The sequence below is a fragment of the Malurus melanocephalus genome, unplaced genomic scaffold (genome assembly GCF_030028575.1).
Source record: "Malurus melanocephalus ecotype Western Australia unplaced genomic scaffold, MMel_1.1 scaffold_73, whole genome shotgun sequence".
NCBI lineage: Eukaryota > Metazoa > Chordata > Aves > Passeriformes > Maluridae > Malurus > Malurus melanocephalus.
In genome coordinates, this window is record NW_026623305.1 from 1338551 (window position 1) to 1361791 (window position 23241).

The 23241-nt window shown below is 40.1% G+C and overlaps 1 protein-coding gene across 10 annotated transcripts; it reads left to right on the forward strand.

Annotated features, from left to right (window-relative positions):
• The first annotated feature begins 410 nt into the window (after window positions 1-410).
• Window positions 411-22924, forward strand: MFF (mitochondrial fission factor). Of its 10 annotated transcripts, XM_057366884.1 has the most exons (10): window positions 411-559; window positions 5016-5233; window positions 6094-6266; window positions 7236-7324; window positions 10712-10786; window positions 13870-14028; window positions 16324-16341; window positions 19575-19634; window positions 21815-21899; window positions 22260-22924. In XM_057366884.1, exons 2-10 carry the CDS (start codon window positions 5017-5019, stop codon window positions 22389-22391), a joined length of 1008 nt encoding a protein of 335 aa, XP_057222867.1. In that variant the 5' UTR covers window positions 411-559; window position 5016; the 3' UTR covers window positions 22392-22924. The 10 variants fall into 10 exon arrangements, with proteins under 10 accessions (XP_057222867.1, XP_057222870.1, XP_057222871.1 ...); XM_057366887.1 differs by lacking the exon at window positions 16324-16341; XM_057366888.1 differs by lacking the exon at window positions 10712-10786.
• Window positions 22925-23241: the final 317 nt, after the last annotated feature.

Genomic DNA, 23241 nt, shown 5'->3' on the forward strand with positions numbered 1-23241 from the left:
ACAGATGTTCTGTCATGGTCACGGGGCGGCGATTGCCGGGGGCCGGCAAGACGCGAGGCTGAGGGAGCAGCGCGGTTGTTCGGAGTGCGGCTGCCATGAGCTCAGGCAACAACGGGCTGTGCCTCGGCAGCCGTGCCCGGCAGCGCCTGGGCTCCTGCCCGTGCCGATTGCTCAGCACACACACAGACACTCTCCACACACAGAGCACACGCTCGCCCCCAGCACAACCCCGGGACAGCAGAACCCCAAATTCCCCTCAGCCCTGCCCGATGACCGCCGCGGGTCACCTTGCCGGGCACCCAGCGCGCCTGCGCGGCGCACGCCTGCCCGCACTAAACATGGCTGCCCCCGGCTCTCTCGCACCTGAGGCACCGCTGAGAGCCGCTTCCGCCCGCCTCCGGTCACGTGAACGCCGCCCTTACGGAAGCCCGATGGGGACGCGCAGGCCGCGTTTGGCGGCTGACCCGCGGAGCGCGGTGCGGGCGCGGTGCCGCGGTGTTTGACGTGCTCCCGGCGGGCCGGGCTGGCAGCGCTCCCCGGCCTCTTCCCGCCGCTCGGGGTGAGTACGGACCGCCGGGGCCCGGCAGCAGCGGCCCCAGTTCCGCCCGGGGGGCTCGGCCTGTCGGCGGGGCCGCAGCCGGCCCTTCCTGGMGCTCGCAGCCGGAGCCCCTTCAGCCCGTGTGTCCCCCGCTCCCCGCTCCTGCTCAGCCCCGGCCCCTCAGGGCCCGTCCCGCAGCCGGCTCCGGGTGCCAGCACCGCCCCCGCCCCGGCCGGAGCCCCTCGGGCGCTGCCCCTCGCCCCGGGGTCGCTGCCCGGTCGCGTTCCCGGCGGGTGGCGGCGGTTCGGCAGCGGGACAAGCGCCTGTGCTGGGGGCGAGGGGACACTCGGGGGCGGCGAAGCGCTGAGGCCGTTGGCTTCCCAGTTCCCTCGGCCGTTATCGGCTGACCCGCCGTGACGGCTCCCCGATAAGGGGAAGAAAGCACCCATACCCCTCTACTGCCGAATGCTCTTAATGCCACCGCAGCGCAGTGAATATCTATCTGGGTGTTTCGGAAAAATGGTTGTCAGAACGACGTTTTTCCTTTAACGTTTTCCAGTAATTTTTTTCTTACTTGAAACAAACCAACAGAAAAAAAAAAAAAAAAAAAAGGTATTTAGTGTTAAACCCTTCTGCTGGCGTAAAACAAACTTGAAAGAATGCCGCTTTTAGTGTTTTGTGATCATATAGCCTTGTTCTTGTGTATTAGGTACGTTTTGTTGATGTCATCCCAGCGCTGAGGAGAGGGACCAGTGTATTTTAAAAGTTCAGCACCTGTAACTGTACTTTGGAGAACAGCTTTCAACGTTTAGCTTGCACCTGGTGCTCCTTTCCCTCAGACTCTTCTGTTCTTGCTTTGTTAGTTCACAGCCTCTGTGATCTATCTTGTGACGGGTTTAGGGCCCCAGTATCCTTTGGGGCCTTAATTCATATCCTTAACTTTGCTCTAAGTCTTCCTCTTCCCCTTTTTACTTGTCTGAGGATATCTGGACGCTTGCAACAGAACACTTTGTAGCTGATGTGCACTTGAACAGAGGACCTGTGAAGTAGCTACATCAGGAACAGTAGTGGACCTAGAGAAGCTACAGTTTGGTGTGACTGTAAAACCTCCTCTGATCTCWGTGCTGGCAGAGCTATACTGTTACCAGAGCTCATCTGTTTGTATCTGGGGCTCCACGCTGTGCAGAACAATCCCGGTTGCAGTACAGACATGGCCAATGTCTGATCATGGGCAGAATGCTGCCAAACAGTCATCCCACACATTTGTATSCATTGCTTCATCCTCATCTCTTCTATTGATGTTCTTATTTAGGAGAGCGAGAAGGAAATACTACTGTGTCTTTCTGAACACATAACTCACCTTCTATAACATCTTTTCCYCTCTTGCTTTATCCTCCTCTGGATTTCCTCCTTCATTCCTTTCTTTCATTAAATACAGCTGATGTTCATTTACACTTCATCTGTTCTCTATTTATCCTGTATTTGTGACTGGATTTTTATTGTCTTAGCATTTTTAGACATCTTTTCTATTATGCCTCTTTAAGAGCTACTTAGTTCTGTAAATATCTGTTTTAAAATCCTCAGTCTCCCTGATTTATTATTAATGCTTTCTGTAAAATGCTCTGTGTAACAAGGACATTGCAGAAAACATAACTTTGTTTTGTTGAGAAGCTTTGTTCAAATGTGTTATCTTTTGCTGAGATCTCACTGTTTCTTGTTTTGCTGTTCTCCTGTAAAAAGGAGTAAAAATTGAAATTGGTTTGACAGCAAATCCAGGTCTCAGGGATGTGAAGTAGACAAGAAGTAGACAAGAAGTAGACAAGAGTAGGAAGATAGTGAGGTATTGTATCTGTCAGTCCTTGGCAAGTACAGATAAACCCACACAGTGCTATTTAGTTTATAAATAATTTATAATAAAGTGACTTTTCTGCTGCTGGCTGGTTTTTGTGTAGGATTTACCTTGCAGCTGGAAAGCAGTTGTTTTGCAGACTTGTGTCCAAAAGCCATGCCATGGTGTAGGGAAGCTGTGGTGCAAACACTGCTGCAGGGCAGGGATACTTCATCACTAAAATGAGATCCATCCAGGTATTTCAAAATGAGAAAGGGAGCAAGCAGGGAAACGCCTTTTGYCAAGTCATGTGAGCAGTAAGTGTGCTTAAAGCTGTTGCCAGTCAATACTCTGGGTACTGTAAGTTCTTCAAATTTCGTCTCTCTATTGACATTATGATTTTCGTTAGATCTGGAAATGCTTTAGTGATCATAGACAATGTTTAAAATGAAAAGCACCTTTGCAATATGGAAATTTCAGAAGTTTGTATATTTTGTTCATGTCACTGGCTCATCTAGCCAATGTCTTGCAAGAGGGACAAATCTAGTGTGTAAAATCAAAAGGCAAGGATTAAAAAACTCCATGTGGAAAGGTTAGAAATTTTGAAGTGACAGATGCTTGAGCACCTCTTGAAGTGCTATAAAATGTTTATTTCTTATGAAATGTGTTGTTTTACTTTCTTTCACTTGAAACAGTGTGAATCAATACAGGTGGATTAAATCTGCAGCACTTTAAAAGAAAGTTTAAAGGAAATGCTTGAAGTTAACACAGACCTTTTTTGAAGGTTACACAGTGACCTTTTTGCCTGTTTCCTGATCACCCCTTCTCCTACTGTGCTACAGTGACACTTTGAGACTAATGAGATACTTTATTTGATCTGTGGTAATAGGAAGTCTCACAAATAACACTGAGGCTCCCAGGATGGATGCCAGGAGGATCACACCTTGGATATACTCAGTGTGTGTGCATTCATGTGTTACACAGCCCACATCCTTCTCCATTGTCTGAAGGTTACCAGTTCAAGGTTTTATTGAGAAATTGCAAGTGTTGCTTGTGTGGGATGGTGGGAGGGAGAGCCTGTGKGCTGTCTCACCTGCCCTGCCTCTCTCAGAGTTCTGCACGTTCAGCTCAGCAAAACGCGCACGCTGCAGCAGACGTGGCCTTGCTGCCAAAAATAGTAAAGGAATGTAGCTGCAATTTTAGTGGCAAACCCTGCCTTTTTGCCAGGATAGGTTACTTCACTTAGGGACATACTTAAGCAACACCGCTAATAGATCTCATGCTAGAGTAAGCCATGCTTTGCATAGGCACATTTGCCAGAAAAGCTATATTTACATTCTCTGTATGAATATACATATTCATGTATTCAATATGTCTAGAATCTTTGTTTTCCTATCCAAAATAGGATCCTAAAAAAGATCCTGAAAATAACCATCATCTCAATGTGAGCTGTTGACAAGCCCCCCAGCCACTGTCTGGATGAAAAGTTTGCCATAAGCAGTTCTTGAGGCTCAGTGTTTCCTCTGGGATCCCTTTCCATCYCCACTCCAAATGCAGCTTCAGGGAGTCTCTTAACCAGGCCCATAACCATTATTTGGGTCTGAGCCATCAGCAAGGTCCACTGGCCATTGCCCAGGTGATCAGCTTCTCCCAGCTATCTGTGGTCCCTTTCCAGCTCATTCCCAGATGCAGCTGTAGGATTTCTTTTTCTCTCGACCTTAAATCTAACTTGAAACCCTCAGTTACCTTGGYCTTTGACACAAGTCCCAGCAATTGCATTAGTAAGTGTCTCACAGMCCAGTTTCTGGGAAACTCCTCCACTGCTTCATTTGAAATCTTATTCCTTTTTCAGGAAAATGTATATATAAAATATTGGCAAACCTTTTACAGTTTAAATAAAGTCTTGTTCTCTGTCCTCCCAATCTTGCATAATTTCTGCAAAAGTAAGATTTTAGTTTACAGAAAAATTTAGAAGTGAGAAGTTTACAGAATTGCTGCATTTCAGTAGGGTTATGAATATTCTCAGTTTTCAAGCTGATTTGACAGGCTGTTGATAAGGAACTTTGTCCTTGTAAAGTGGGGTAAGATCTGGGTGACTGACAGTGAGCAGGAGGCTGCTGCCCAGTCTGAGTCTTTTCTGTCATTCAACACACAGTTTCTGCTTCAACACACAGTTCTGTGAGATTTCAGCTATTTTCTCAATTACCAGTATACTGGATTTGTGTAAATGCCAATCATTAATTTAGATTTCTCATCAATCCTGAATAGATTTCTTATCAAGCCTACCAAATTCTTTGATGTGTTTGTTTATGTTTCTATTTCTGCCAGCCAGTGCAGGAATAGTACCTTATCTGCAGAATTTCCAGTTTGTTTTGTTTTGTTTGTTTGTTTTTTTTATTTGTCGTGGCTCAATTTGAGAGCCCTTTATTTGAGCATTGTCTACAGCATCACTTTGTCCTTCTTTCATTGCCTGCACCTCTCAGCACTTTGTGACTACACTTCCTATTAATTCTATGTATAATTTGTCCCTTTAAATAAGGCTCTGCAGTTAGGATCTCCCACTTCTGATAATCAGAAGAAAGCATTTCCTTTCCCTAGTTTCTGCTRGTCTCCTGTACTGCTGTGAGAGTTTTGTTTTTCCTTTGGCAGGATGAGCGGGGCGGCGTTCCCGTCTCCGGCTGCCGAGATGGCAGAAATGAACCGGCTGCAGTACGAGATGGAATACACCGAGGGCATCAGCCAACGCATGAGGGTCCCAGAGAAACTCAAAGTGGCTCCTCCRAACGCTGACCTGGAGAAGGGCTGCCAGGAAGGATTCCCAAATGCCAGTGTGACTATGCAGGTTCCAGAGCGGATTGTAGTGGCAGGTATGTCTGCAGCTCAGGGCAGGTGAAAAYTTCAATTAGTTTCCCAGATCTCTAGATGGAAAAAATGGACAGCGATACATTATTTTTAAAAGAACWACCTGTAGAATGCTTTCTGGTGTTCAAACAGTTAAAGCTTTTTAATTTGGAAGTTTCTTAAGCTCTGAAAATGTTTCATGAGTAGTTTTGGTGTAGCTTGTAATRGAGACAGCTAATGAATTAATTATGAACAGAATGTTTAATTGCTGCTGTTTCATCTTACTATGCTATTTTTGGAGGAAAAAACGAATGTTTATTGATTTACACCTGATTTTTAGTAATTACCTGTAAGCTAAAGTAACTACAAGTTTTGGGGATGGACTCTATATTTGTCATGCAAAATGTGTTTAATTTTGATTAGGATGCTAATTTTGTTAACAATCTCTCTGTTATGAGTGGGCTCTATCAATATTACTTTAGTATTTGTGGTCATGGGCTTTACAGTGACAGATCCAGAAGTGCTGAAGGTCTTACAGTTTGCAAAATGTGTGACATCCATGTATTTTATGCTTTGATGTCCCCAGTCAAATACACCACTTACAGGACTGTGTCTTGAGTGCTCTCACTTGCAATAACAGTTGATGTGGTTCAGGGTTACTCAGGATCATTGTGCTCAGAGAAAATGCTCAAATAAATGTCAATTAATGTGTTTTTTATGAGTACTTCAATAATACTTTTTAACATTCAAGAACTGTTAAAGAAGGCTATGCCTCATTATTTGTTATAGGCAGGGGAAGTTACTGCTTTGATGTGCTTTTGAACTTTAACACTGCCCTCAGGCCTCAGAACAGTTTGCTTTCTATTGACAMCTGATGTTCTTGCAGGTAATAGTGAAGACATTCCATTTTCCAGACCAGCAGACCTTGACATTCTTCAGTCTACTCCATTCAAACCACTGGCATTGAAAACTCCTCCCCGTGTTATTTCTCTTAGTGAACGACCGCTAGATTTTTTGGACCTAGAAAAACCTGCACAGCAGACACCTCAAAGTGAAGAGGCCAGTACTTATTTTGCTTTTTCCTTAGATGAGAAGCATTCTACTAAAGAAAGTGAAATGACCACTGATGTCTCTACTGTGGTGCAGATCAATTTGGTGCTGACATATGTTGGGAAAATATAAAAATATTTTTATTAGCACTATAGTAGTTCTGATTAGACTTTGAAGTGACAGATGGCCTGGGATTGCCATGCTCAGCAAGCTTACTCACTACTTGCAAAAATAAAGTCATAATTAGAATACTCAGAATACTTMTAACAAAAAAATCCTTCTGATGAAGAGAAAGCTGCAACATTTTTTTATTTACAACRTATCAGAAAAAAAATGATTTTTGTAATGTGTATAGTCATACATTCTAATGTATCTAATTAACCTCTGGATGTCATAGCCAAATGATATAACACCGGGCAGAATTAATGAGTTTTAACAAAACTCTGAAAACCAACTTAAGAGAATGGTATAACATTGGCATCCAGGTGAATGACGGCAGTTGACACCTTAAAAATGGAAAGTCATTTATGAACCTGCACATTCCATTGACTTATAAAATACAATAGAAATGTGTTTCTCTCTGRTGAWAGGAAGTAATCCCRGAATGGGTAAGGATGGAAGGGACCRCTGCAGGTCATCTAGTCCAGCCTCCCTCAGTCAGGGTCATCCTAGAGTATGTTACTCAGAATTGTGTCCAGAGGGCTTTGAGTATCTCCAGAGAACATTCAAAATTCTGTTGTTCATAATTTTGAAATCAGATCACACGGATAGATAACAGGATTGCAGTAAGTTTGGAGTTGGGTTTTACGTGTACCAGCATCAGATCCTGTCATTAGTTGTTTTCTTCCTAATCACTGTGAAACCCATGAAAATGTGCATTTGTATTTTCAGGCAGATCTGCCTGCCAAACCTCCAGTGCACAGYGCTGTGTCCTGGARCTCTCTGGCTTTTATGTCTGTTTTSCTGCCTTTGCTGCAGGTGCGCTCGGTGGGAAGGCTGAAGAGGGAGCGTTCCATGAGTGAAAACGCCACGCGGCAGAACGGGCAGCTGGCCCGCAATGATTCCATGTGAGTCCAGCCAGGGCTAAGGGACATTGCTACCACTTTGGGACGCACTTCTGTTGTTCCTTACCTCCTCCTTGTTTGCTTCTCCCAACTAATGTTTTCTGTATTGTGGCAAGTACATCATTTTAACTATTATAAGGCCAGCATTTTTCTTTATTAATGTTGTTTTTGTTTAGTGCGGTGACTAATTTGCAAAGTATCTTCTTGCAGTGGATGGGTGGAAGTGTTTGTGGGCTCACAGTTGGTTTCACCACTTACCATGAATCATTATTTCAGGAGATTTTTCAGTTTCTGAGTTGGTATAATATTTTTTTTCTCCAGAGTTTTCAGGGAATTGGGTTCTTTGAGYATCAAAATGTTCCAAATTCTCTCACTGTTGCTATTACAATGATTTTCATTCATAGAAGAGGGAATATTTTTATTTCCTCATAAATATTAGAATAAGTAATTTTTCTTTGATGTCACTATGCTTTGTATGTTGGAATCTGTGAGTATATATATCTTAATCTTTTCTGACCAAAATGGCAAGGASCATTTAGAATTGGAAACTTCATCCATTGTTACCATCCAAAGTAGCAATCCTTAGGGTGCATTCTGAAGACATACATGTCTGTAAATTTTTATGAGATATGATAGTCTTTGATTACTCATGGTTTATTCTGAGTGACAGCATATTTCCACCTGGAAATAATTTGTTTTATGATGTAATGCTTAGAAATCTTTTATATAYGAATTTTAATACAGCTGCCATAAGGAATACTTACTATAGAAAAGACTTTAGATTTAAAATTTAAAAGATAGGATTCATCTGTCCCAATACAGACTGTGTACACTATTTCTAAATCAATAAAACTTAATTTTCAGTAACCAGAGGGAAATAAGTGCATAACCTACTTAAGGTGTACCTATTTTTAGTCTGAAGTAGATCAAGTGAATTATGTCCCAGAAATGCCTGTTTTCTTCTATTTACAGCAAGGGCACTGAGAGTATGTGTACCACATATCTGTCCACCTGTTAGTTTGGCTAAATCTGGTGAAATGTAYTCTGATGCATGTTCCAGACATGTTCTCCTTCTCTTCTGGATATTTGTGGAAACACTGTTTAATACCTCCCTCTTCTTTTGAATCAGACTTTCAGTTCATACACGTTTATAGCTTGCACGTGTCTAGGTGCTCAAATCTGCAGAATCATACACATTCACTGAGCTGGCAACACACTTAGATTCCCATCATTCATCTCTGATCAGCTCAGCCTCCAAGTGTTGTATCAGCCTCATCAGTGTTTATATTCCCTCTGGTGTCACTTAACCAGTTAAGTCCCATTGGACTGGCCACAGTAGAATGTCACTTCAGAATGGCTTTCTCTTGCTCATCTGGTAGCTTGGACATGGTACATGCTGGAGTTGATGGTCCTCATGTGATGGGAGCTTCTTGTGTCCCTTTGGTGCTGCCAGTTCTGCTTTGCCACTCTGACATATTTCACTTGAAAGGAAAAACAGATGGTAAAGCAATTCATGCGATTCCTTGAAATTGATTTACATTTGCTCCCCATGTTTTGTCTTCCAAAAGTCATGGGCCACGCCAGCCATCTGAGAAAATTGTAAGGTCAGCTCTGACTGTAGTTGCTGTCAAATTTCTCACACACGTCTGGACTTCTTGAATCTGAAAATCATAAATCTTTGAAATTTACCCATGTGCTTTGCTGTCATTCAGTAGTTATATATAGAATTACTGTTTTTACATGGTCTGAATATTGTTTACTGTCTCAGTTTTTAATCTACTATCAATCCTTCAGAGGCTTAGCAATGCAATAAGCATCTAGTATCCTGYAGATTTTAAAAGGCTGTGATCAAGGAACATAAAACTGGCAGCTGGCATGACTCAGTTTATCATTTACAAAAGCCAGGAAATTATGACACAGCTGGAGATTAGTTTTTCTCTGTTGATGCCCACGCTARTACTTGATAAGGTCTGTCAAATARATCAAACTTCMARTGCCAAGGCACTTTCCATTGTATCTTTTAGATTGATCCAGGATCTCTTATCTTGAAGAATAACAGCTGGGTGTTATTGAGCCTTCTGTATCTGTATTCTCTACTGCCCATGTGCAAGATATCCTTCTTCACTATGGTGTTCTGTACTTGCTGACCTGCAGATCATGTGTTAGAGTAGAACTTCATTTTTCTCTTCCAAGTGCTTGTTCTCTTATGACGGAAGTTGTGCTGTGTCTAGTGTTAGGTCATCTGTTTTGAAATCAAGGAGGTTACTAGAAATGGCTTCTTCTTCTGAGTCAATATGATCCAAAAARAAATCCCTTTGAACATGCTATGGCACTCTGATGCTGAGTATGGCATTCCTCTCTCATTCGGGTTTTGTTTCTTCAAGTGGAGAATGTGATTATGTACCTGGCTAACTCTCAGGAGAATGTTCAGGGAATTCAGATTGTAAAAACATAATGTTCACAGTGGAATTTCTGTGKTTTCCACAAATGGAATGCCAGGCCTTCTGCACTTGGTGAAAAAATACCCTCTTGGCTCTTGTTTCCTCACAATTTAAGCCCACAGGACTTAGAGTGTAAACTGAAAAAAAAAAAAGGAAAGTTTCWTGTAAATCTATTCTTTGCRCTACAGAAAATGTAACTGTGCACCTGTTGCCTCATTTATATCACCTTGATATTCCTTTGCCACCTGGGAATACTAATTTTCCCAGTGATAGTAAAATACAAGAAACTAGCTGCTCCTGAAGTTCCTATGTCCAGTGTTGTTGAGTGCAAAAATAGTTTCTGCACTAACAAATACTGTGATTGTCTACCTTGAGAAAAATCAGCTCTTTATTTTTTTGCTTTGTGAGTCTCGTTCACATCTTCAAATAGAAAAAGAAGCCYACATGATAAGCTGCTCAGATCCTGTGATGAGGACTCCACTGAAGAGGCACTTGGAGCACTGCCTTTTAAAATCTTTRTTTTCAAAATACCACTACAGTTCTCAAGTTTTAATCTTGGACATTGTTGTCCTCTTTGTGCAAAATATTCAGACGTAGCATGTGAAATTCCAGTGCTTGACTTACAAAGGGACAAAATTAAACATTCTGGAATAGRTTGTCAGGTGCAAGTGAGAGTTGGCTGGGCTCCCTATCACAGTGTTCTCAGCATGCACAAGTAGTTCTTTCTCTCCCATTGTCTTTCTCATCATCYAGTTGCATACAGAGAGAGTTCTGAGGATTTTTTGGCAGCTGRGCTTCACTAAAAACAGTAATTCTCTAATGCTCTTAGAAATCCTGGGACTAACAAGTACCTGCTGGTACAATAACTGTGTAGCAAAGATAGCTCTCTAAATGAAAATCCCTCTATTTCTAAGGATGCCTACTTAAGAGATTACAATTATTATTCAAGGTGGCACAGATCAGATACTGTCCCAAGAAATAAAATGCCACGGTTCCAGTCACCTCTTTCGACTAAGGATTGCACGTAAGCCTGAATATTACCTGGTATATGAAAATCAAGAGTGTTTCTAATTCTGTAGCTCTCTGCAATACTAATATTCTGACTAAGTACCTGTAGTTTAGAATATAAAATTTGAAACAGTTACACTGAATGTGTGGTTTCTAATTTTGCTTCAGGGTTTCTCAAACTTGACCACATTGTTTCCCTCTGTAAGGAGCATAGGGAAAAACACCTTTCAGCCAATGAAAGGGACAATTAAATTCCAAAATAGCTAGTTTGTTTGGCTCTATGTTCTTTGGCTGGTTTGAGGTGGAGAAACAAAGCTTTTTGTTGGTCATTGCCAGCCAATGCTGAATGCAAGGATTCCACTTCTGTATTGGAAGTCACCAAACCACCAAGAATGCATGCAAAAGTGAGCAGCACTTAATTTTCTTTTTCTGCTCCAGCCTTTTCCTTAGAATTTCACATCTTTCTAGAGAGTTCCATTTCACAGTTTGAGAAATTCWGTTCTTCCTGCCAGTCATGGAGGAGAAGGTGATGGTGTGCACGTCTGTCTATGTGCTTGAATTTAAAGTAATCTTAATGAGTTAAATCTGTTTACCTCTCATTTGATACTGTCAGAACTGCAAGTCAGAGAAATACCTGAAATAAAGCCTTTGTATATCACAAATGCTTTGAGAAGGTTTAGGGGAGATTGCTGCTAAGCTAAAAACTCTGCATATAGCAAAATGCTGCTGTGCTCTTTAATAGTAATGTTTGTAATTTCATGTTGTTTGTTTTGGCTCCAGGCTCTGGAATTGACTACTGTCTGTAACCAGGGAGTAATAAAAGAAGTGGCTRGAGCTGTATATGAGAATTCTTTTCAAAAATGAAAAACAAAATTATACCTACAACTAAGACTATTTAGAGAAATGGAGGAGAGAAAGGGGATAGCCACCATGTCTAATGATAAGAGCTCATACTACATATTAGTGAATTTTCCTTATGGCAGAGAATATCTTTCCTTATGTTATCTGGGCTGATTTATGTATCAGGTAACTGCTTCATGATATTTCTGCTCCATGGTCTCTGACATAGTCTAAAGGACTACCAGATGRTGACAGAACAGTCATTTCAAATTTCCTGAAACAGGAAAACAGAAGAAAAGTTTGGCTTTTCTCCCTGTCCCCCAGTCATGGCCTTTGTGCCCTTCATAGCATTATTCTCATTTTTTAAATTTTTCCTTGTTATATAAACTTGAAATTTAATCAGCACATGTAACTTAATTCTAGGGAATTTTGTGCAGTTTAGTTAAACTGGGTTGTTTTGGTTTTGCTTTTTAATTTTTTAGATTTTCTTTTTAGTATATACAGAAATCTTTGTACGCAAATATCGTTACTATAGTATTTACAGTAAAACCATTCTGGACAACAGGAATTCCACAATGTCTTCTGTTTTACAATATGTCTAAATATTGTTTGCTATTTTTTTTGAGTTGTCTTTCACTGTATTCTGTTCATCTCTGAAGTCATTAACAGGAAAAATTACTTTTAATGCAGAATATACTGTGGGTTCAAGCCTTAACTGTTCACTCATTTGCCTCAATCCAGCAAATCCACAAGGTGTAAAAATTGTCATAAATTCACTTTAGTGGAAATATTTTGCACATGATATCCCTGGTGCTTGATATTTCTCTACTGAATATTGGCATTTCTAGTGCAATTCAAGAGTAAAAAGTATGGGTGGGACACTACAATTAAGTATGGAATAGAAGTCATCATAAATATAGAAGAAAGGTGGATTTTACAAGTGTGGGAGAAAAATGAAAGCTGTAAAGCAGTAGCCAGATATTTATTGAAATGTACTCCATGGCAGCATGAAAAGATATCTGCCCTTTAGGTAATAAACAGTGACCAGTATCAGCCAAGCACCAGTTGCTGCAGTCTTTGAATGTCCCTTGAAGCCCAGGATGGCTGAATTCTGCTGTGGATGAGGTGACATTCATGTAACATTCTTTGATTCAGTCTCTTCAATGGAATTTTCTTTCTTACTCAGTTTTGCTGCCAGCTCCATTCAGAGTATTTGTATTCACATAATTCTGACCCAGCCAGAGATTATCCAAATATCAAACCAACTTCTAATACTCAGCATTAATGTGTTATTAAAATGCCAAGGTCAACAAGATTGACGTTCTAAATCTAAAGCTGTTGTAGCAAAGCACAAAGGAAATRTGTTGAATTATGGGTGCTAATCTTGGAGTAAAAACTAACCCAAGATTGAAAGGGTACAGTGGCTTGCACTCGGTTTGCATGTGTGTTAATATTTACAATTAAGTTAATATTAATTAATTCCTATTAAAAAAAATCTCATCCTTAATTAAAGTTTCCAGATTAAAAGACAAGTCTTCATGTGTGCAAGAAATGTGAATTAAGTCACTTTGGATGTAAAGAAATATAGGCAAATTGAGTTTATYAAGACTAATTTTTCTCTGATAGACAAGTTTTGTATAATCCAAATGGCCATGTTTGAATTCCAGTCCTGCATGTTTTAAATAACACTTTTTGCATCATAGGCGATAACTTAGATCATGTAATTCGTTGTCACTGGGATGTGAATTTTGTACTATTTTTGAATTTGTTGCAGTTTGCCTTTAAACTKGTTCATGTGCAAATCAAAATACTGTCTTGATCACAGCTTCCAAAAAAATTTTGTTGAAGGGGTTCTGTGTGAGATTCTCCTTATTGCTTTTTAAWAAGAGATGATGTGTAGGATTTTCTTAAAATGCCAGTGCTTGTAAAAACACTTCTCTCACTGATGTGTGAGACTTGAATACTGTCTTCAACAGGTACAGATTTAGCTGTACGAGCACTTTCTAGAACTAACTTGTATAACAGATCAAAACGGTGTCCTTATTACTACTTGTGTTTGTTTCTGATGAACATAYGTAAATGTAGCTCATAATCCCTACACTGCTAGAATTTGAGAGTGTTATTTTACAGTGGTGGGAGAAGGGCAATCCAAAAGCAAGCAATGAGCATTTTTGAATGGGGTCTATCTGAAAAGCTTTTTTTTCATTTAAAATCTGACTCTAGTATTTCTCTCTTCATTTACTGTGCTTRTACAAACAGTGTGACCCCATCACTGCAACAGGCTCGTGTCTGTCCTCCCAATATGTTACCTGAAGATGGAATTAATCTTTACTCTGCTCGTGGCATTTTGTCGTTTATCCAGTCTTCCACTCGTAGGGCTTACCAGCAGGTCTTGGATGTGCTGGATGAAAACCGCAGGTGATTGGTTGTCACTGATTCTGCCAGCTTCTGCTGCTTTGTTTTTCTTTTCTCCTTTTTAGTGGAGTTTGGTTTCTGTTTCTCAAAACAATGAGATGAAATTATTTGCTTTTGCTTTCCTTTGCTTTCACGATTCATAAGCAATTTAAATGTCCAAAATTCACATTTCAAAATGCTTCTGTTTCAAATATAGAATTGTTTTGGTTTCCTTCCAAATAAGAGCCTAAATGGGAAGGGTTAGCCTGTGACTGCAAGTGATTTTGCTGTTCTAAGATTATCAGTGTTTTCTGCAATTAATACTTGACCCTGAGCCTGCAAATTTACAAGCCTTGTCTTCTGCTTTTCTGTTGGTGAGCAGTGGTGCAAATCAATAAGATTGGGTTGATGTTGTCATAAAGCATTAAAACAAATGTGCAGAAACAGGGTAGAATATTACCATGCATTGTAGACTACTCTGATAACGTGTCAAGAGTTGAAATGGTTACAGTTTRTATTGGGAATAGTTCTCTCTGGTGKACACATGACTAATGGATGCTGAGAGCAAGAAAGGCAGGGGACACTGAGGAACTGTTGCTCCTYTGATTATTGCTGTCTCTGATTTTGTGGATAACCTAACACTTGCAGAGTAATGAGGCAGAACAAGCCTCATGGCAATCCCTATATCATTATTTCCATTCTCTTCAGTGCAGTTTTGCCCACTTGGTGTATCCTGGGACTGTTCCGATTTGGGACTAGGAAAGAAAGGCACGTTTAACACCATAGAAACGTCCATAAAGACTAATAATGGCAATGTTCATTTGCCAAAAGCAATTTTCCTTTTAGCTGTATGCTAGCACAGAGGTTCAGGTAACAATTGCACACAGTCTCTGTGTAGGGCTAGCTCAKACCTCTGGGACTTGCCAGGAGGTGGAATTAGAGGAAATAATTGGTAAGAACATTGGGAGGAAGGTTCATTTCTCCTGCAGCCCTTTTGTGTTCCCTGTGCTAGCAAGTTCTTTGAAATGTGCCATCTGCCTCTCTAATATGCCAGCAGCACACTTCCTATTTGTAGTGTGAAGTTTAAATTATTTGCTTTCTAGTTGTTTAGGTAATGAAATGTGACTATCAAGCCAATCTTACTGTGAATGTCTGTGTTTGCAGTCACTTTCCAAACTGGCACCTCCTGTAGCTCACCATGTTTGCTGACCTGACAATATATGTAAATGTCCATATTAATATTCCTGAATTGTAAAGATCTCCAGTCTTGATGGCCTTTGTGTTCTTAAACTGGGACTSAGAAAAACAAACAAAATTAGCTGCATGGAGTCCCTTGGAATACTGCAAGTTGGGCGCTTAACTAATGAATTATTTAATCCTGTGAAATGCCTGGCTGTAGCTGTTAAAATTTTGATCAACAGTTGGGCATCAATACCTATTTTGCCTTATGCTTATTAATTTGTTTTGCCAAATTAAAGCTCCCAGATAAAGAGGAATTGTACTGTCTACAAACAGTAGCATTTATGGATCCTGTGCCAATAGTCCTTGTTAAAATAGAGATGGAAATGGTAGCCATTTTCCCTGTCTGCAGTGATACTGACAGGTTTTATTCCTGGTTTCTGTTACACACGTTCTGGCCCATGTTTCTGTGGATTCTGGAAAACAAATCCATATAGATACATACACTTTTAACTTCAATTGCTAGAGAATTTCTAGGATTCTGAATACTTCCAAAGCTGCATTACTCATCCTGGTCTGAGTTAATTTTTGAGGTGTTCTTACTAACCTTCCTAGAAGGAATGAGAAATCTGCTTCTAGTCACCTGTGGATAAATAGGTGCCAAAATAACAAGCCTTTCAATAAGGTGAAAGTGTATTCTTTGTGGCTGGGTGTTTAGACACCCACCATTACAGCTGGCGTGGGAATGTGAAATTTGGATGATCCACTTGCATGATTGCAAAATATTATTCATTTTAAATTGCTCCAAACCTGCACTCTGTTCTTTTGCTCTGTGTAATGTGCTTTCTATCTCAAAGCCTTACCTATTTTAACTTATTATGCTTAATACTTGAAGAGATCTTTTAAAATTAACAAGATCTGACTGTATGTTATTCACTGGAAATATTTTTAACTTGTTTTATAGCTTGTTTTGGTTTTTTTTGCAAATATTTTCCAATCTACTAAAACCGCTAACGGTAGGTGCTGATTGTACTGCTGCAAATAATGAGTTATGCCTAGCTCAGCCAGCACTGCTCACACAAAGGGTTATTTTAATAACCAAAATTTAATGATCACTGTTTACTCTTGCATTTCCTTCAGCTTGGACAAGGACAATAGGTCAGTTTTGTTTCTAGTTCTAATAATTTTTCTCTTTCAATTTCTGTGGAATGACTGTAAGGCCCACTACCCCTAATGTCCTTTAAAGGCTGATCTTTTATGCTCTAGACAGCAGAAAAAAAATCTGAAAACAAACCAGCCAAACACATAAGCCCCCMAAAACTCCATGCATTTAAGGAGATTTTAGTGATGTCTTAAATGCAGGAGAAAAAGACAGTTTCAWATCTGCATAGAGTTGTGTTGAAATCTGTACTTTATCTAACCTGTTCATCTCTTGGTCAGCACATTCTATTTAGGAGGAARGAGTATGGCAATTTATTTCCTTTCTTTAGGTTAGCCCATTCTAAAAAGCCACCATCCTTTTTAAATCCCAGACTTCTCACACATAACCATATCCTGAGGTGTTACAAGATCACTTCTTACTTTGAGAAAGTTAATAATATTTTTCATTGGAGAAATAAAATGGGAAGTGAGTTAAGACCATTAAAGAGGGCAACACTTGACTCTGGCCTAGGTAACAAYAGTGCAGAAGAAAATGAGATGGGTCCACAGACATGAAGGAGGCTGGGAAAGGCAGGAGCTGTTGCTGCACTGGAGTAACTGCTGGCAGCACTGAGACAAACACGGGGAGCAGTTTGCTGCAGCCACTGTCCTGCTTGTACTTCAGAGGCTTTACCCAGTTCATGTCCAGAACACATCCCTTTTGTCCATACTGCCCCTTCTCAGGACCTTGCTGAGACTTGCAGAGGTGATTTAAAGGACAGCCAGAGATGAACAGAGCTGCTGCCTTTGCTGAGCAAAGAGTGTTTGCTGGCCACAGTCCCCTGTGCCAGGCACAGGAGTGATGGAAGATGGGCCCAGGTACTTGGATTGTCCATCTCTTGTTCTCCTCTCAGACCATGTGTTTAGGATTGCATCATCCYTGTGGAAGCAGCAAAGACAGACCAGATTCAGCTGATCATTGCCTTACTGCCTGTTTTCTCACTGGGACTAAATTGTATTCCTGTGCATTCCCTTCAAGTTTGAGCTTCCAGGGAGTACACATGACCTTGGAGTTAYGGCTTCTTCTGATCATGCACTAATGTTTAGAATGGAATTGACAGAAGTAGCCAGAAAATTCAAAGTTCTAACAATTTTTTATTTAATGTACACTTATTTTTTAAAGCTGTGTTTAATAGTTTGCCTGTATTATACCTGTGCATTCAGTATTTACCAAAAAAAATTGCTGCTAATTTTGGGGTAAGGATCTCAGCTATGAGGCCAGTGTTATCTATGTAATCAGTTTTCCATTCATATGAAAAACCAAGCAGGTAGAAGTGTGGAAGAGGTGGGCAAATATTGTGGTATTCCTTTTGGGTCCACCTGTAACATAATAAAATGCAAACTGTAAAGAAAAGGAAGAAATCATGTGCAGCTTCCTAACAGTCTGGCTGTGTTGSGAAGTGGGATTAAAGACTTGCCTTCAGTTTAAATTTGTGACTTGCACAGATCCCAGAGTGCTCTGGGTTTGTGCCTTGCTGCAGCCCTCAGCTGTCTCCAAGCTGTGGCTTTCTTTGGGAAGAGTAGTTGTCAATTAGTACTGATTAATTCTACAACAGCTGTAAAACTTTTTTTTTTTTTTCTTTTTTTTTGTCAAAAGATAGCACAGAGGCTGAATTTACAGAGCACTTGAGATTACTGTTCTCATTACACAGAATCCAAATGTTGTCCTGTGTCAGAGGGTGTTGGAAATGCCTGCTGGATACCAGCACTGGCATTCACATATCTGTCAGTTAGTTACAGRTGACTTATGTTCTCAGAGAAATTCTGTGACCTTTTCCATAGCTGCTGTTTGCTTTATCTCTTACACTCTCTCAAAGTATTTAGTCATAGCAGCTGTCAGACAAGACTTTAGAGCAGCTGAATTATTTCTCTGATTGGAAATAATTTTGGGGGTGGTTTTTATAACTTTCTGCAAGACTGCGTATATTTAGGTAAGAATATTCTTACATTGTATGTATTGGAAATGGGGCATTCTGTTTTGTAAAACACATCATGCTGAGTGTGTTTTAGTGCTAGAGAGAAGGACATTATGGTGTGCACTTATGGTGCTAACTAGAGTAGGACCTAGTCCCAATAAACAGTGCCTCAGGTGGCAGAATTTGCCAAGGCTCCTAGAACCTGATCTTTTGAAGWGAAACTGGTGGTTGTGATATTTTTKCATGGTTCTGGCTGGCTTTCAGGCCAGGCCACAGTGTTCTCCCAGCCACCTTGGCACCAAAGCTCTATCTCTTACACAGACCTGCTGTAAAGGTCTTCACCCCTAAATACTTTGTTTGCAATTTTATAGCCTGCAGTCTATGTGGGTTAGATGCATGGTACAGGTATTTCCAGCTGGCATTGGGAGAATGAAAAGAGATTGAAAAAAGATTTCAGGTTCCTGCAGAATTTGTTGCACGTCTGTGATGTGGAACACTGATGCCTCGTTACCAGAGGCACTGGAAATGTAGCACCAACTTGTCAGAAGRTACTGCTGGTCCTCATGTCTGCTGTGAACTGCAGTACAGTAACTTCTCATTGCAAACTTCAYGTATGTGATAGTTGCAGCAGTTTAAAAAGCTCTTTTTTGGCAGAGAGGAAGAAAAGGTAGAAAAAGGAAAAAAGCAACACTTGTAAGGATGTTCATACATCTGCTTGAAATCACTTCTCCCTGGAGAGAGCTACCTCTCTTCCGCCTATATGTGGCCCTTAGGCTACCAGCTAAGGTTTGCTAAATTACGTCTAGCATAGGTGAATACAGAAAAGACAAATCTCCCCTTTCCCTAGAGGGAGGAGAGGGTGGTTAAAAGGCCTTTGTAAGTATGTGTAGTACATTTATTGTTTTCCTGTTATTGTTGAGAGAGGTTTTAGGTTTGAGGGATATATTTTTTTTTTAATTTCCCATGTTTATTTTATAAGGCTGATAATATTTACCTGAATCTCTGTTCCACTAGTTTGTCTTCTGTGAATGAAGCTGCATCATCAAAAATTCGCTTACATGTCCTAGCTGTGAAAACAGTCAGTGTTGATGAAATTTGAATAAGAGAAATAYRAAAGTGCAGTTTACCACAAAATWAATTATAGAAKTTATATTGAAATATTATAGAGTRTATCTGGAARTATTTTGATGTTCCTTTGTTCTATGTGTTTCACCTCTTACCTCTGTCATTTCCTATTTCTGTCTTGCGCTTTCAATCTSCAAAAACCTGCTGTAGGCCAATGTTACGTGGGGGGTCAGCTGCTACCACTTCTAACCCTCATCATGACAACACCAGGTAAAGAGCATTTTTTTGTTAGTCATGATCCACTAATTCTAAAATTCAGATTTCTGTTTCCCTCTTTCTARTGTTATTTTAAAACACAATGCTTATTTTTGTGCTACCTCTCAACTCTTGAGATATTTCAGGCCTTGATTCCTTCCCCATCCAAGTCACCTGCCCAGATCTCAGTTGTCTGATAGATACAATGTGCTGCACAACTCTGACTCAGAGTAATGCATCAGTGGGGGCTCTTAAATTACATGACCTGTACAGTTCAAGTATTTGCTATTTAATACTGACCTTGCTAGAAAATTTGGCCTTACCTCTTAATTTGGAGGTGCTCTCAGTAGCATGCCTGTGATTGTTCATTAGTTGTAGCTGGATGTCTTTTCAATGCCATTGTCTTGGCAGATTGACATCGTTTCAGTGGAACTGGATAAAAGATTGACACAATCCCATGGTCAGGATGATGGAAAAAAATAGTCCCTTCACATCCATTTTTCCCATTTGCCATTTAGACTACAGTGTTTTCATGGAAATGGAGGTTAGATKTGTGCTTAAGCAGAAACTGGATTCAAGCAGGTGATTCTTCTCTAACTCAGGAATTCTTTTTTGAAAAGGTCCAAGAGATATCTCAAGGGATTTCTTGCTGGTAACCCTCTTGATTTAATACTTGGAATGGTTTGGAAATCGGTAGAGCAGCAGTGATACACTGTGATATTACAGTCAATTGATGTGACCTGGAGAGAAGCATGTGCATCTCACTGAAGTGCTGACCCTCCCTGCCTTTCCCAGGACAGCCTGAGGGACAGCTGTGCTGTAGATCTGATAGTATTTCCCAAATTTTATCATCTACTACAAATTAAAAAATGGCTACAAAAAGACCCTCATCAGAATTCTCTTCAGCTTTCAGAGGACCTGTGGAGTAAAAAAAACCTGATTTATTTTTTTGCAAAGCTGAAGGAGATCATTGTTATTGAAATCCAGACTAGTGCAACTCTTATGTGGAAACAGCAATTCTTATTTAGAAACAAAGTATTGATGAACAATGATACATGGAGACTTGACAATTTGTCTGTTGTGGGCAAGAGAGGCTGCTTGAGCTGAGGGCATTCTGAAGAAGTTTCCTGTAAATAATGGAAGAAGCTGCAGTGCAAAAGTAGCTTCTACACTTTAATGCATTCTCAAGCTCCAGGAATTCCACTCATATTCTCATTAGTCTRAGTTGGTCATTAACTGTCATTAAATGCTAAACATTGTTTTGGATGTATTTGTTGGGAATTTGATTACCTTGGCATTATTTTGTTTCATTTCCTAAGCTATTTGCAGCAATTGTTCATGGGTCCTAAYGAGAAAGGAAGTCAAGGGGAGCTAATATTGGAAAGAGTGAGGTTTTTAAGGTAGTGAGAACATCAGGTTTAGGTGCAGGATCAGGAACTGCTTTTACCTGTTAGTTGTTGGAAATTAATSTGGTTAAGAGATACAACTTGGATAATCAAAATACATACCTATGTAGACATTCTGCCACTTTCTAACTGATAATAAATATTCTGTATTTATTTAACTTGTCCTGGAGGTGGAATAATRCTCTTTCTGAATTGCTGCATAAAAAAAAATGGAGAGTGCCCTGCAAACAAAGTTTTTAATACACAGAAAGTTCAGCTAGCAGTTARTGCACAAGGATCTGTTTGCCAGATTCTCTACTTAAAATACAGAGATTAATGTGACTGAGGTTCTTAATCTCAGTAAGTGTCCCCTTATATCYCCTTGGGATATTTAAGTAGATACTGAGCATAAGACACTTTGCAAGTTTGGTTATTTCTACTCTTGCCAGTTCTCTTGCARCTTTGGCACTTTAGGTCAGGCAATGTTTAGGTTTCATCAATCAGTTAAATAACTGGAAACAGTCTTTTGAGGAACTGTATGTCAACAGGCAGATTGTCTTTGTGGAGAATCTTCAAAAATATTTAAGTGTGGAGAGCAATCAATCCAAATTTAGTCAAGCATTTCTCCATATGTGTTTGTGATTTACTCAGGACCCTATTGAAATGCAACTCTGTAACAGCTGCAAAAAAAAATTACAATTCTTCTCTCCATCACCACCAAAATATAAATTTACTAGAATGCTGATAAAATATGGTACTTGCTGATCTTTGCCTGGCTGAGACAGCTGAGCCTTCTCCTTTGTTTAATAGATATGGTCTCTCCAACTTCGATACGACRCTTGAGGGAACACCAGATGACATGACAGTTGTAGATGCTGCCTCCTTAAGAAGACAGGTATGTAAAGCACAGTAGTTGACAATATTAGGACAAAGCTATAGTGGTAAAATAGGGGGAAAGGTTTTCTTTATGACTACAAAGGTATCCACAACAGGCAAGTCAAGGGCCCCTCTCTGTGCCCCTGCTGGACTGCCTTCACAGATCATGTATTGTTCTGGGAATCAGGAGAATCTGACTCCATTTCTGTCCCTGCTTATTAGGGACTGCAAGATCTGATCACTACTGATTGAAGACAGAAAGTCAAATTCTGAACTCTTTAACATCTGTKTGAGATACTAATTTTACGTTGTTATTCAGAAGCTTCTAAAAAGTTTTGCAACTTTTAATGAAATACTAAAAGCCTGTATTTGTTTCTAGATAATCAAACTTAATCGCCGTCTCCAGCTTCTGGAAGAAGAGAACAAAGAGCGTGCTAAGAGGGAAATGATCATGTATTCCATTACTGTAGCTTTCTGGCTACTCAATAGCTGGCTTTGGTTTCGGCGCTAGACACAGCTCRCAGAAAGATTTAGTTGTTGAAAACACAAACAATTTAAAATTCCTTGTTTCTGTTTCTGACTTGTATGCTGTTTTATAATGAGTACACTGGAAACTTCCAYCACAGATAAAGGCTCTAGAATTGCAGTGTTAAAGGGACACCTTGTTCAGTTATAACGTATTTAATAGATTTGCATTGCAAATAATGCAGTATCCTCCTTTGCATGCTTCTGTGTAACATGGACCAGCCCGTGGGAAGTCTGCTTCATGCAGTGTGACAGTGGTCTCCAGGACTGACCACTGGATGTTTCGTTGTGGAGGGAAGAGAACAAATAGAATGGGTTTGGAAAAAAATACAAAAAGGAATAAAAAGTCATTTTTTATTGTTCTGTTGTTAGATGCARTTAAACAATTGCATTAGTTTTCCTTTTTAGTCCAAGTAGTTTGAGGTGTGCCATAATCAAGGAGTGTGTCCTGTTTCATGAGTATGTTCCTTGTTTAAGTACATGTTCAGGTTGAATAATAAAAGGAATTCTTTGCTAACATGCAGATTGTCCAGAGGTGTGTAATATATAATTTTTCTTTAGGTTTAATTTTGCAGATGTTTTTCTATAAAATACATTTTTAAGCAAGTCAGTCTGTGAGTGATCAAAATATTATGAAGTACAAGATATTGAGGTAGTATCTTTAATAAAATTCTCTCCAAAAAATCCCAACCCCAAACCATTGTTCAGTATTTTAAGAGAATTTATTTGAGGTTTTATGTAAACTATTAGTCTTTGAAGTAAGTAGTAGTAGTGCCCTGAACAGYTCCAAAGCAGCAGGTGGGCATGTGACAGCCCAGTGCAGGCTCCCATCCCCT